Source organism: Elgaria multicarinata, chromosome 10 (assembly GCF_023053635.1).
Source record: "Elgaria multicarinata webbii isolate HBS135686 ecotype San Diego chromosome 10, rElgMul1.1.pri, whole genome shotgun sequence".
NCBI lineage: Eukaryota > Metazoa > Chordata > Lepidosauria > Squamata > Anguidae > Elgaria > Elgaria multicarinata.
In genome coordinates this window covers 58,602,343-58,617,115 of record NC_086180.1, presented here as the reverse complement: position 1 = coordinate 58,617,115, position 14,773 = coordinate 58,602,343, and the positions used below count along the sequence as shown (strand labels likewise).

At 41.6% G+C, this 14,773-nt stretch overlaps 1 protein-coding gene across 1 annotated transcript in view; it reads right to left on the bottom strand.

Annotated features, from left to right (window-relative positions):
- Nucleotides 1–1,815: 1,815 nt before the first annotated feature.
- The window catches only part of CRACD (capping protein inhibiting regulator of actin dynamics), a 43,852-nt gene continuing 30,894 nt past the window's right edge, over nucleotides 1,816–14,773 (bottom strand). Inside the window, exons 7-9 of the mRNA XM_063135557.1 lie at nucleotides 10,973–11,163; nucleotides 6,915–7,083; nucleotides 1,816–2,820 (exon numbers count right to left, since the gene is read on the bottom strand). Of these exons, the coding sequence (XP_062991627.1) occupies nucleotides 2,660–2,820; nucleotides 6,915–7,083; nucleotides 10,973–11,163 (521 nt within the window). The 3' untranslated portion in view covers nucleotides 1,816–2,659. The remainder of the gene's footprint in view (nucleotides 2,821–6,914; nucleotides 7,084–10,972; nucleotides 11,164–14,773) is intronic.

Genomic DNA, 14,773 nt, shown 5'->3' with positions numbered 1-14,773 from the left:
AAAAATCCTTGAAGTGGATTTCAGGAAATTGAAAGACATAATTGTAGTTTTAAGTATAGATAGAGTAAGTGCACATTTAAAATGCTTTAAAGTGTATTTTGTATCACCAGCAGTTTTTTGCACCAGTCAAAGCAACTCAGTACTGTGTTTGCATACATCCTCTACTATGTGCTACTTGTCCCACATTCAATAGAAGCTCCTTCTGGTATCAATGAATCAATCATTACAACTTTCTAAGATAATGGAATGTCATCAAAAGATTAAGGCCCACAAACAGGCTTGTCTTCCTTCTTCAGCTTTGTTCCTGGTGGCCAGAATTGAGCTCAAACTGTGCTTATATTGTGCAATCATAGGGGTGGACTTTGCAAGCCCCTAAAGGCCAATGATGGGCCACTAAGGTGCCACGAGTCAAATGAAAGGGCCTGGCATATCCAACTGTTACAGCATTAACCATTAACCGTTTTAGTGGAATGGAAATAAATAAAATAGTCCGTTTTTTCATTCTTCAAGCAACCACTCAGTTCTCATAGAATCCCCAAAGAAACTTTTGCTTTGCATTTGTAATAAACATTCCTGAAACCAATTAATCTTTGTGGATGTTTATGGTTTGGATTCAAATATGAAACCAAAAATAACAATCTGAGCCCAATCACAAAAACAATGTTCCTTGCCTCAGCTACTTAACTACCAAAGACAGCATCCTCTTTGTGCTTGTACACAAACACAAGTGACCTTTTGTATCCTCTGTAGGATGATGCCTATTCATTAATAACATCTGCTGACTTGCCATTTTGGATTTTTTGTATGAGAACTGCAGTTCTCATACCAATACTTGGATTAGTTCTCACTCCAGCTAAAGAAATGTGGTACTTTGAGGGGTGTTGTTGATGGAGTTTAAGCAAAATGCAACTTATTCTTAAAACCTTTTAGTTTTAACCTGGCTTTACCGTTACATGGAATAGTTAGAAAATCTCACTTGCAGGCTAATGTACAAACTAGTTAAAAGTTTAAACCCATTAGAACAATCTGAATCCAATGCATTGTATGCCTACTTCACAATCCTGGAATGTGAAGTAATTTTGAAAGACTATGAAAACTTGTCATTGTTTCCTCCATGCTTTAGGGGTAAAGATTTAAAGGGTGGCATCACTTTGGTGCTAAGAAATGACACTTCTCCCTCCAATTTTTTAACCAGTTCTACAATCAGAAATCTGATCGAAGAGTTTCTGTATCAGTACATATGTACTGAGGATCTAACAACAGCTACATTGTTTCATAACATGCCATTAACAAAAGTGCTGCAGTGAGGTTTTGCCAGCATAACATGCAGATATGCTAGCACAGGTTTGAAGACTAAGGTACTAATTAAATACAGAAAACAAAATGATTTTCCTGAGTATATGCAGACTAAGGTCCATAAGAATAAAGTATAAACAGTCTATCTATTTCAAAAATTCTTCAGTTCCCCATTTTCACAAATCTGCTATATGTATTCGTGTGAATCCTTTGAGTTCCTAATATGCAACCATTTAGTATGGACGTAGTTACTCAACTAGATGGGCTATTATATAATAATTACATTAAATATTAGCATTATTAGGGCATGCCTTCACATGTGTTTTTAATACTCTGTTGCTGCTATTTTTCTCTCTGGTGCTCCCCATCATTGGAAGAGCAATTAATGTTCTTGTGCATACAAAGCTAGTGAAAATGTTCCAATGTATTGTGTGTGTGTGTGTGTGTGTGTGTGTGTGATTCTGCATGTTTGGAGGATCACATGGAATTATAGCAGGAAAATGCACATTTGATCTAATCCAGTTTTAGCATATTAATTATAACAATATATTTAGATACTTCCTGTTAAAAGGTACTGGTAAAGGCAATATTTACCACAAAATCCTTATTTTTTTAAAAAAAAATCACTGAATTTTGAAAACATTTACAAGAGAGCTAACCTGCACAAAGCTCAAAATAGCTGGAGAAACTCCTATATTCCATTTTTGTCCTAGCAGGACTGGGTATATTGGTGCTTTCATCAGTCACATGTTACACTTAATTATTTCAAAGGCATCATCACTAGATTAGTTGCAACATTAATAAAAGGTAATCATTGTATATTTTCATTACTACTAAGACAGGAGGGGGTCTTTCTAAATCCTGTACCTGAGTAGAGATTTTCGAATTTTCCAGTAACCGGTAATACATTCTCAATTCAAAAGTGGAAAGAACATGCAACTTACATTCATTTAAAAAGTTTTGAGTGGCTGGAATCTCTGCTTTGTTTACCATAACATATCCAAAAAACATAACCAGAAATCCAAACCATTTGATCCAAAATTCAGCAACACTGGAGCAGCACTTCTTAACATGGTCTGAACCTCAAATATACATTGTAACATCCCCATACTTTTGAGAGAGATTAAACCTGAGCTTTGTGCCTATACCTCTCTTCCATAGTACCTAGATTCTCAAAGTAATAGATTCTATTATATAGATGAAATCTGCAGTTGAGCTACAGAAAATGGTAAACAGTTCAAAGTGTTTGTTGTTTTTCAGGATATGCACTTAAATTTTGTTCAGTTGGTTCTGCCATGTGAAAATACTAACAAAAGGAAGAGAGCAATTAATAAACAACAGTAAAGAGCAAAACCAGTATAATTTACTTAATGATTTGTGGACAGTCGCTCCAGGCTTTTGCTTTCCTCTTGGCTAAAGCCAGCCAGGCAGGTTCTGTTGACACAGGATTAGCATCAGGCGTAGAGAATCTCTTGGTGACTTCTTTTGCCAAGGGTGAAGATGGAGCAGAATTTGAGATCTCCACTGTTTGAGAATGAAGGAAAAGGAAAGACTAAAACAATATTGCAGAAATCAATGTCTACTCTAGGTATGACTACATCTGGATCCAATCCAAGCCATTTACCAAGTGGTCCAAGTAATCACACAGAGTGATTTAAAGAGCCCCTTCTGTGGCCCCTGTAATGTATAAGCTGGACTTTGGCATCAAATGTGAAAAAGCTTTGTCCCTCTATAATCTCTTCAACACCATCCATAACCTTGAAAAACAAAACCATTTAAAGCTTATAGTGCACATAGCATGATTTTATGAGAAACCATGATTAGTCTTAGATTAGTCTCTAAGCCCCTACAGAAGCTGACACTCTTAACATTTGAAAGATGGGATGATTTAAAAGGTTTACCGCAGGGATGGAAGATCCACTTCCTCATTGTACCAAGTAGATGGATACGCTTTAGATGCAAACATTTCAAAATATGTTGGCTTTGAAACAATATTCAGTGGCTCAGGTATAACTGCTCAAACTATATATCAGCTATGAATAAAGCTATATCTTTAGCTATAGCATTTTTATTTGATATTTAAAATACATTGTATAAAGACCTGAAAGTCATCATTTTTAAAAAAAGTCAATATATTAGTAATTAGCAATTGCTTTCTATTATTACTTAGCAATTTTTTTATATATTATTCATTTATCCTTACTCCATTTAAGCTCTGGTGCTGAAACCTGTTTGGATTAGGCAGTTTGCTTATTTTCAAATGGAGGCAATCTCTGTTCATGTGAAGAGAGGAATTTGAAGATTTTTGTGTGCACATAAATTAATACAACAGTGCTACACTATGACACCAATCCAGCAAAGGGAATCTGCATGAGAAACCGGGATTCCTTGCCTTGATCACTTCCACCTTAAAAGCAAAGAGTTGCTGTCAGAAGCATATAGGAGGTGGAAATCCCATACATTTTGCAATCCAGGCTGTGCACTCAATTCCCTCCTGAAATACTTCCTTTTCTTTTATGGTGCCATCGCCCAGTCTCATTCACAAGACATCTTCTTCTATAAGTGAGCCTCCCGTGTTTCCTCCCAGCTTCTTTAAAAAGCTGCACGATGCCTTCTAATTGCTAGCACTGGGAGCTCTCCGTCTGGAATCACCCTTTAGTCAGAGAGCCCTGGGAAAGCTGGAAATTGAATCCTCCCATCCTTTGCTCCGATATTGGGGAGAACACAGAATCCCACTGCTACCACTTATCTGTTTTAGATAGGAGCAAATGGATTGTTAATTTAAAAGGAGTGCCCATCACATTAGTTGCTGGCTATATTCTCCCAGCAAGAACAGAGATGGCTTCCAAAACCAGGCAAGTAGAACTACTCAACTCAGCAGCCCCAGTATCTGTTTTCAATGCCACTGCTCAACCCTGAAATATTTGAAGTAAGAATAGATAAAGGTGCTTAATTTATCTGCTCCGCAACAATAAATTGTTCCTAATTTTACGGTTCCATTATGTGAATAAGGTATGCCATTTAAATTTATCCACTGTTATTAACAGTGCAATAATAAATAATACGATGTACGTAAAAGGCCTATTGTGTGTTGTTCTTCTGTGAAATACAAGTGATTCGCTGCCCTCTTGCCTTTATTACCTGAGCTCAATGCTTTTCTATAAGCTAATCGGTCTCTGAACTTTAAAAGGCACAGTTTAAGAGTCACACAATAGAAACCTTAATTAGGTTGCACAATCTACAGAGGGAATAGTTCCAATGTGCTAGAGGGAAGCACGTATTTATTGCAGTAGTACAGTCAGTATTCATTACTATAATCATTTTCATAACCGCCTGCATTTCTATACAGGTGCATATCTACCAATTTAGAAAAAACATTTCAAGTGATATTTGCTAAAAGGAAGGCAGGATTTCAAGTGATATTTGTCAAAAGGAGGAAGGCAGGATTTCCTTCATTCTTCTTCCTTATCCCCCAAACCATGAGCTATATCACATTCAAACTTTTTATGATAAACATTTTGAATCTGAATTTATCCAGTTTGTTAATAGGCTTGAGTTCCCTGTGTATGCATAGAAATTGCAAGAATAACAAGCTTCAGATTCCACCCTTCCACCTGGGTGCAACAGTTCCCACTAAGGCAGGCTAGTAATAAGCCATTTTAAGCATTTATAAATAGAAAAGGAGTTCATTCCAAGTAACATACGCAGGATAGTAGAAAATAAATATATTTATGGGCTAATTGTTTTGTAAATGTATTTGTCAGGCTGCACTATGGCACCACCAGTGCTCAGGATATTTCAGCAAAGTTGCTGAAATGGGACATTTGTTTCATTGATTCTGGGTTGTTGCCTCACCCCTATTTATGTATTTGTTTCTATATTTGATTTATATCTGACCCTTCCTTACAAAGGGGGGGGACGACTAACAACCCATATTTTTAAAGGTTATTATGAAATATGTTCTGATGCTCTCTAGCTCATACCTAAATATCTTGTGACGCACCAAGCCCAACGCAGTTGACTTTCCACCAAGGCCATGGCAAGCCTCTTTTTTTGCTGCCTGGGAAAACAAAAGCCCTGGCAGGCTGCCATGGCAGGTAGCCTCCGATACACTTGGTGAGTCACAAGTTGTGTAAACCAGAAGGAGGAAGGGAGTTCTCCCTTGTTTATGGGAGCAAAGAAACCTCACTACCTCTGCAGATCCACTGTTGGAACTGCTTTCCACATTACATTTCCATAAAAACAACCTGGGACATCGGCCCTGTTCAGGCATTCAACTTGTATAGGAAGTAAACGTGTGAGAAGTAGTGCTCTGCCCCCCCCCTTTGCATGTTTCTATCGCCTTGTACTTGTGTAGGGCAACTTTGTGAAGAGAAGAGCTTTGAGTATCCACGGAGGCTCTGCCTGCAAGCCAGAATGCTGGAAAAGCAGCGTCCTGGTTTGTGTGGGGAGCTTGCATGGATATAGGAAGATCTCCTCTTCAGACCATCACCCTCCACGAATGTAGGGCGGCAGAAATGTGCAAGGAGGGAGTGGGTGGGGCTAGAGCGCTCCTTCTCCTCATGCATTTATCTCCTACACAGGAACCCACTACACAGATGGAATGCCTGAATAGGGCTACTGTCCCTGTGTGATTGTGTGACCATATCTACATGCTTCTGCATGATGCTTCAAGGACTCAACCATCAAAGGCAGACTCCATGTGCCACAAATGGAGGGAAATACTGGTCCAATTTCTGCTATGCCATAGCTCCATCTATACTGTGGTCACAGCTCTTTAATCCAGCCAGGCCTACATGACTAGATAAACCAAAAAGGACTGAGCAATTCATCAGATCAAGTAACAAACACAGACGGCCTCACCTGGTACCTAACCTCTGGCCTATTTTAATTTCATTCCTGCCTCCGGTCCTTTCTGCCCAACCCAGTAGCCAAACACAAGTTGATCTTTTTCTTTTCTTTTTACTACGTTTCTGCCTTTGGCCTTTGTTTGCCTGACCTGGGTGCCTCCAACTTCAGCCCATCCATGAACACATCTCCCCCTGCCGCAATTGACCTTCACAGACCTCAACAGCAGTCTTGCACAAAGCTACGCATTAGGTCTGACAGATGAAGTGTTTGGTAATGGGCAAATAACCATGTTAACTGGCTAGCTGACTTTCTCCCTCTCCCTCCCTCTACAACAATGGCATAAATCATTATCTAATGTTTGGCTCACTGCAAGCCAACTACTCTGACTGATACATGGAGAGTGGGGACAGTTGGATTACAGATGACAGGTTGTGTGTGTAACCACTTGGCAAGTTGGTCCTCTATAATGTCCTGCCAAGTGCTGGGGAGAATTCTCTGGCTTTCTAATCTGTGGTAAAATTCTCTTCACCACTTGGCAGGACCCATGTGCAAGCTGATAACATAAACGGTTGCCTCGGTGACTTTTCAATTCTTTTGAAAGTTTCTAACCACTAACCTCAATAATCCATGGCAGCATTTTGAAAGTTTCGTCTTCATAAGACAAACAGGATTCTGGAAATAAGTATCTCTAAATGCAATGTGAGCAAACAAAGAAGCCTGCCCACTCAAAAGTCTTCAAAGTAAACAAAGTAGCTTGTAAATCATACCTGTCACGGATGTTGGAAGGGTGTTAGATTTTTTAAGCTGTTCTCTGCGTTCAAACCTTGACATAGCAGTCTCAACTTTCTTCTCCTCTTCCTGGGCTGTGGGTTTTAGCGGTCCACTTGTCCTGCTAGTATTACTATTTTTATTATCTGATTGACTGTTTATGCTGGCCTAGAATAAAATGCAGAAAGGAGACATATTATATTACAACTATTAATATATGTAATATATTTAGGGTGCAATCCTATACCTGTTTAGAGAAAAGAAAATTTCTGCAACTGCTGGTACCCCTCCAGCCAGACATGCTGGGAACTGTAGTACCTTTTTCTGTCTAAACACACTGAGGATTAGGCCCTAAATATACACACTGCTATGCATGTCTACTCAGAAGTAAGTCCCATTGAGTTCAGTGGGGTTATTCCCAGGGAAGTGGACATAGGATTGCAGCCTTGGTGTCAATTAGCGTATGTACAGACTTACTTAGGGCCTGTTTTGGGGGGCTCAAGGTATCTCCAATGCAGCAAACAAGATAAAATAAGTTAAACAGTGCAACCGGGTTCACACATCATGACAACTCACTCTGTGAATTAAGCCACACAGTGTGGGCTTTTAACGGGACAACCCGCCGTGAGCCCAACAGATGACTGGACTCATCACGGGATGTTCACCCCATCCTTCCCCCTCCATTGTCCTGCCAGCCCCTGCAGGTATCCCAGGGGACTTGGCAGCAGAACCTGTCCTGTCTGCCACCTAGTCCCCCTCTCTGCAGAGTTGTGGTGCCTGGCTTTTTCTTTTTCTTGTCCTCCAGACATTTGCACAGATTGGGGCTGAACATTTAGTTTATTTATTTTTTTCGAGCCGGGTAATGTACACAAATGTCCCCATAATTTATTTATTGGTCGGATTTTTAGAGGACCGGCTGTCTGGTACCTTGTTTCAGCTGTCAAACATACAAGGTAAGTGACAAGAGGAGACGGTATATAGGCTGATTTTACAGACTTTGGCAGTTGACAAGTGGGAAACGGATGCAGATCACCCCCTTAGTGGGGTGATCCTCAGGATTTTCAGTACTGCCCGACCCTTGGCAATGCCCTACTTAGAACCCCCACCTGTCTCAGCCCCCAGCATCTTATTTTCATAGAGATCTACAAGCCACCCCTCATTCGCACCCTTTAGCTCTAACCGTGGCTACGCTTGACAGCTGTCAAAGATTGCTGCAGTTAGTTTGAAAGGGACGGAAAAGGGGGCTGTGTGTAGAGGCTCTTTTTCAGAGATTACCACACAACCCCATTTTCGGTCCCCTTTACACTAACCGCCGCAACCAATTTCTGCCCATATTTGCGCAAATGGGAAATTTGCACGGAGGGAGGGGGAAGAGAGGGTTTGTGAACGAATGACAGTCCCTCCAAAGTGCCACTTGGGCACCATTGGATGGGCTGTCATTTGCTCACGGGCAAGATCACTCAGCAAGAGTGGCAGAGGTTTCTGCTGCTCTTGCCAAGTGACTCACTTGCCAATGCACGCAACCTACAATTGGTTGGCAATGTTGAGTTCAGGTGACACACCAACCCATCATTGGTTCAACAACCCCAAGGACAAGCCGTGGGTTGTTACAGTGACTTACTGCCCATGCACAAGCCATCATTCAGGAATCAGTCTGGGTTCACACAACACTGCAGCTCGGTTCAACCCACTGCAGCTTGTCACCCACAATGTGTTGTCATGACATGCGAACCCAGTCAGAAACATACATTGCAATCCCTGCAACACTCAAAACACTGCAACAAACCAAACTCCACCTCGACCTTCCTCAATCCACTCATGTGGATTAAGGAAGTGCTTCTGGCTTCAACCTATCCATATACTACTCCTGCAGGTACTTCCTGGGGAGACTTGGAAGGGACCCCAATCATGGGATTATCACCCCAGCAAGGCCTGCCTGGCACCAACATTATTATCTTTTCAGCACCAGGTTAATACCTTTCCCTACTCTCAAGGCATTTGGCAGCACATGATAAGACTTTTAATCAGGTCTTGGGATTTCTTATTGTTGCTTGTTAAAAATTGTTTAGGTGTGTGTGTGATGTTTATATGTTTGTACATAAATAATTTTTATATTATGTGCAATATTGCATTTTAAGGTTTTTAGTCTTTGTTAAACTGCCCAGAGAACTTTGGCTATGGGGCAATAGAGAAATGTAATGAGCGAATGAATGTTATGCCTTGTCGTGTTTCTCAAAACCTTCTGCCTTCTTGGGAGACAATAATGATGCCTGCTAAGTAATCCACAAAGCTTTATTCAAGCAATAAACATCTCTTCCCACCTGAAAAGAGTCTAATTTCTAGGAACGTTCCCTTAGGCAAAACTATGCAAACCAAGCGAAACAACTGTCCTTTCAAGAAGAATGGAAAGCTTTTTCCCAAGACGCGTTAACTTCAGAGAGACCAGTTCTGATGCAGCTTCTGACGAGATGCGAGCTGGGCCAACCTCTTCTCGCCTTCCTTTTGCTCCGCCTCTTTTAGTCGGCAGCGTACTCTAGGATCGGCTAACTTGTCCGAACTCTCCTTTGGAAGAATGTTTGCTTCCCACTGACTGTATTATTTGCCCTTGACGAGATAAGCTCTGGAGAGAGTTCACTCCCAGCTGGTGAAGAGTTTGTGAGGGCTTTCTCCCACTGGTACAGGCTGGCCTGTTTCTGGTGCCAACTCCTCTACTTCAGAGTCTGATTCTGACTGATTACCTGAAACACCTTCTTCCAAAACAGGGGGAGCAGGGCTAGACATGACATGTCTTTTGTTATGTTATAACAAAGGGCCTCAGCCTATTTTCTAAAGGTTATAAAAGCTCAGCTCATGTTCTCTAAGGTATGGGGCTCCCCCCTCTCCACTTTCATCATAACTATCCAGAACTTCTTTCAGCTTGGCTCTACTCTGCTCTGCATTTGGGCTGCCTCCAGACACATCTTAGGGCATCATCAGACAAGCGTTTTATTGCACGCTCATTACTGGGCACTCACGGATTTTCGCAGGTCCCTCTCATGACAACGACTGCCTTCCGCACGCCTCCCGCCCCTTCTAGCCTTTTTCGCACCACAAAAAAACACCCCAGTAAGCCTGACTTATCTCCTGCTGTGTGCAGAAGCAGTGGGATCAAAATGGCCCACTGAATGGACCACATGCACGCTGTTTACTTCCTCTTTCGAAAGAAGAAGTAATGAGGGAGAAACGCATGGGAGGAGAAGCAACGGTAAGCAAACACCATTTCCCCCGTGTGATGACACTCTTGGTGGACCATGTCAGAAATGGAATGGGTGGAAGAATGGTGGCAGGCATGAAAACTATAGAGGAGAGAGGGAGGGCTTTGCATCTTCCTAGACACTGGCTGAGCTGCTGGGCTAACACCGAACGTTTTGTAGAAGTTCAAGTAGAGCCTCAGGACAGAAAAGGCTGTATGTTATTGATGGGCACCGAGTTCCAAACAGTTGGGATTTACATGTGCCCTGCATTTCCTTGGGGCTAGGTAGACAGCATCATTAGGGGTAAACCAAGCAGAGAATTTCTGTTTGAGAGAGTGGAGCCAATACACCATCCACATGCTGTTGGCGGTTGTGGGTGCACATACAAGTTAAAATTAACTGGTTAGAAAAGTGTGGATGAGGGGAAAAATATCTTGTCCTTATTCTATAACATCTTTAGTAAAACCTTCACTGATTTTTACCATGTAACATAAAATGATGCATTCATCTCTCCAAACCCCAAAACATACTTCGAAATAAAGACTCTTGGCCTATTTTGCCTTGCTATCTGGTCTGTGAGCATTCTAGTTTTACTATATTTACTATGAACAGGTGACTATATTGAATGAAGACCATAGCGAAACCCATAATTTCCCACTGCTTTTACCAGCAGAAGGTTAAACTTCTTATAAAATCTGAAGACAGCTGGGAAAAAGATATCAAAATACTTAATATATCATCAGGGCCTGTTAGTTTGGATTTGTTTGGTTTTCCTTCTTTCTTTTTTCTTTTTAAAAAAGCCCACTACAGTATAAGATACTTACATTTTCTTTTGCAAGTTTCTCAGCCTGCTTTGCTTCCCTGGCTTGTCTCCTTTCCTCTCTGGTTGCTTGCTGCTCTCGGAAACCCTTCTGCTTTTGCAGTGCCAACGTGATCCATAGCGGTTGTGCAGATTCGATTTTTTCCATCATTTTGGAGCCATCTATGGAATGACTGCTCTGAAGAACTGGCCTTTCTAGAAGACAGCACACAGTGCAAAAGGGTTCCATTGGATTGATATAGGTATGATCACCTCCAATGTAAAGATATTTGCCATTAGCCAAATTAAATGTGGGCTCCGAAACAGGACTTAACATTTCAATTATTTTATTTCTTTCTCCTTGGTTGTGAATTTTTGACTATTCATGCATGGAAAAACTTTTGGATGAGACTTCAGGATGGCCGACTTTTTCAAAACTTGGTTAACAGTTCTTTGCATCCTTATATCGTGATGCAAGCTGCCCTAGAAATGTCAAAAATTGTTTTATCTGTAAGCATCTGTGAGCACTAACACCTCCATCTATTTCTGCGAAATGTGGGGGTTTAATTTTGAGGTTATTTGATATGCTATTTTGGGATATTTGAGCAAACTTTCAAGTTTGTAAATGGCACATATTAAAGAACATGGAGTTTAGAAATTCACACATTGGATATCTGCAGAAAAGACTGGAATCCATTTGCAGCAATCCCTTGAGCCTATAGAACTCCAATGTCATATGGAACTGCTCAGCTAGCAATGAGTTCTCCATTCATTCCTATGGAACAAGTAGCTCCAAATAAGCAAAGAGATGAGTGCACAGATCTCCCCCTCCAATGATGTGAATGGGGAAGACTTGCATACGTTGGAGCTCTTTATGTACATTACATACCGTATTTCTTCAATTCTAAGACGCACTTTCCCCCCAAAATTAACAGCTCTAAAAATGGACTGCGTCTTAGAATCGATGGCGTCTTAGAATCGAAGCAATACGGTAAGAGGAAAAGAGGAAGCTCCTGCAGCAGCCTCGAGCCATGCGAGCGAGGAGGAGCTGGTTGGGTAAGCGCCTGGTTTTTTGTTAGGCAAATTTATTCGTAAGTCCCATCGATTTCCATGGGACTTACTCACGTGTCGTCATCCCCTGGTGCAGAGACAAGTAAAGAGTGGGACTGGAGAGTTAAGTTTACTCTTTGTTTCAACGCCCCCCCTTCTTCCCGCGCATGGCAGTTTCTTCTCTCACAGAGGGAAAAAAGAAAAGGACACAACCATTAGAAGAAAGCGCGGAGGGGGGGGAGGAGGTTGGCTGGGCGGTGAGGGAAGTATTTCTTTGATTCTAAGAGGCCCTTTTCCCCCCAAATTAACATCTCTAAAAATGGGGTGCGCCTTAGAATCGATGGCGTCTTAGAATCGAAGAAATACGGTACATACAAGTTCTGCATTTGGGTGCTGGACTTTACTGGAATCAATTCGTCCTGCTGAAGATATAATCATGAAGATATGATCATGATATGCTGAAGATATGATCATGATATGTCTAGCACTTCTTTTATATTGCCTCAGTATTTCTTGAGGACGGAATAAAACTCCAATGCTTTCTGTTACTTGTAATTCTGGGTTCGTGTTTACAGATTTTACGTCATTAATTTTCATAGGCATCTAACCTATTCACGATTGATCAACATGTTCTGTTTCTGCTCTATATTGTATACTAAGCTATTTTGCATATATTGTATGCCAAATTTCATAAGAACGTAAGAAGAGTCCTGCTGAATAAGACCAGAGGCCTCTATACTCCAGCATTGTTGCCACTGTAGAAACAACCAGCTGCCTGTGAGAAGCCACAAGTAGTACAGGACTGCAAGAACACCCTCCTGCTCACGTTCCATAGCAACTGGTATACAACTAGTACATAGAGCCACACTGACTCCAATGCTGGAGGTAATATATGACCACCAAGACTAGTAGCCACTGATAATCCTATTCTCCATGAATTTGCCTGATTCCCTTTTAAAGTCATCCAAGGTGGTGGCTATCATTACATCTTGTGGTAGCAAATTCCATAATTTAAGTATGTGCTATGTGAAGAAGTGCTTCCTTTTATCTGTTCTGAATCTCCCACCATTCAGCTTCATGAGATGACCCCCACCCCAGGTTCTAGTATTATAAGAAAGTGAGGGGAAAATCTGTCTATTCATTTTCGACGCACCATGTATAATTTTGTACATTTCTATCACATCTCTCTGTACCCACCTTTTTTCTAAGCTAAACAATCCCAGATGCTGTAACCTTTCCTCAGAAGAAACTTGCTCTAGCCTCTTGATAATTTTGGTAGCCTTTTCCTGCACATTTGTCCATGATCATTTATAGGAAGTAGCACATATATCTGAATTACATGTGATTGCTGCAATTTTTGCAGTCACGTTGGCCTCAGAAGGAGCTGTTGTGATCAGAGCAATTGCATGAAATTAGGGCCCAATCCACATGGCTGATATAGTGCAGAGCAAGAGCACATTGGGGCTGTTCGTGACAGATTATGCTGTCACCAATCTGCAGCAGCCTCGCAACTTCTCTCTGGGAAAAGCACATTTTCACTGTCATTTTAGTATGTTGTTTTCCTTAAACACGGCTCCTGTGTGGTTCAGCTCTAGTGTGCCCGGCCACACTAAATCCTGGGTGTGCCTTGTTTCTGGGATCTGGCTGTGATCATCCCTTGGGACCATCCCTTCCCCCCCCCCCCCTCCACTCCCAATTTTACCCTATTAGCAGTAGGGTGCTTTTGGAGGCAGGCTTCCTTTTCCACTTAGCAATATTTTGCATTAGTGATGTTTCAACCTTTCACTATATCACAGCACTGCTATTTTAACTATTCCTTTCACAATATCTCAGTGGTGCCCTTTTAACCATTCCATTCACAATATCACAGTAGCTCTGTTTTAACCAGTCACTATATCACAGTAGTGCTGTTTGAGAATGGAGCCTGACAGAAAAAGTGTGGGATATCCAGTTGTACTGCTTAGTAACCCATTCTCTACCAGTATGAAGGCTGCAGGGAGCAGGGTGTTTATTTATTTATTTATTTATTTATTTATTTATTTATTATTGTATTTATATCCCGTCTTTTTTCCTCCAAGGAACCCAAGGCGGCGTACATAATCCTCCTCCTCTCCATTTTATCCTCACAACAACAACCCTGTGAGGTGGGTAGGCCTGAGAGTGTGTGACTGGCCCAAAGTCACCCAGTGGGTTTCCATGGCCATGTGGGGACTAGAACCTGGATCTCCTGACTCCCAGTCCAACACTTTAGCCACTACACCAAACTGCCTTATCTTGCAGTAGCCTGTATTACCCATTCACAACATTGCAGGAGCGCTGTTTCAATCATTGACAATATCGCCAGGAGCACTGTTTGAGAATGGAGGCTGACAGAAAGAGGTGAGTGAAACACAGCTGTACTGCTTAGTAACAGTTCGAAGGCTGAGGGGAACAGGGTGTTTAATAACATCTCACAGCAGCGCTGTTTTCCCATCCACAACATTGCAGTAGCGCCCATTCACATTATTACAGGAAAACTGTTTTAACCTGGTTTACCCATTCACAATTTCCCAATGGTGGATGAGAGGGGAGAGGTGTAAGGTAAACTAAAGGGGTTAATTCAGCGCTTTCAGTAAACTTCCCTGAGCAGGGGAGCATGGATAGGGGCGGAAACAATCCTCTCTTATTTGCTGAGTAGCACCTACATGGTTGATGACATTCAGTTCTACTGGCTGTACTTTGCCCACCCAACCCCAAAGTATGGCATGGTTTCAAGTGCTGTTTGACCCATGAAAGC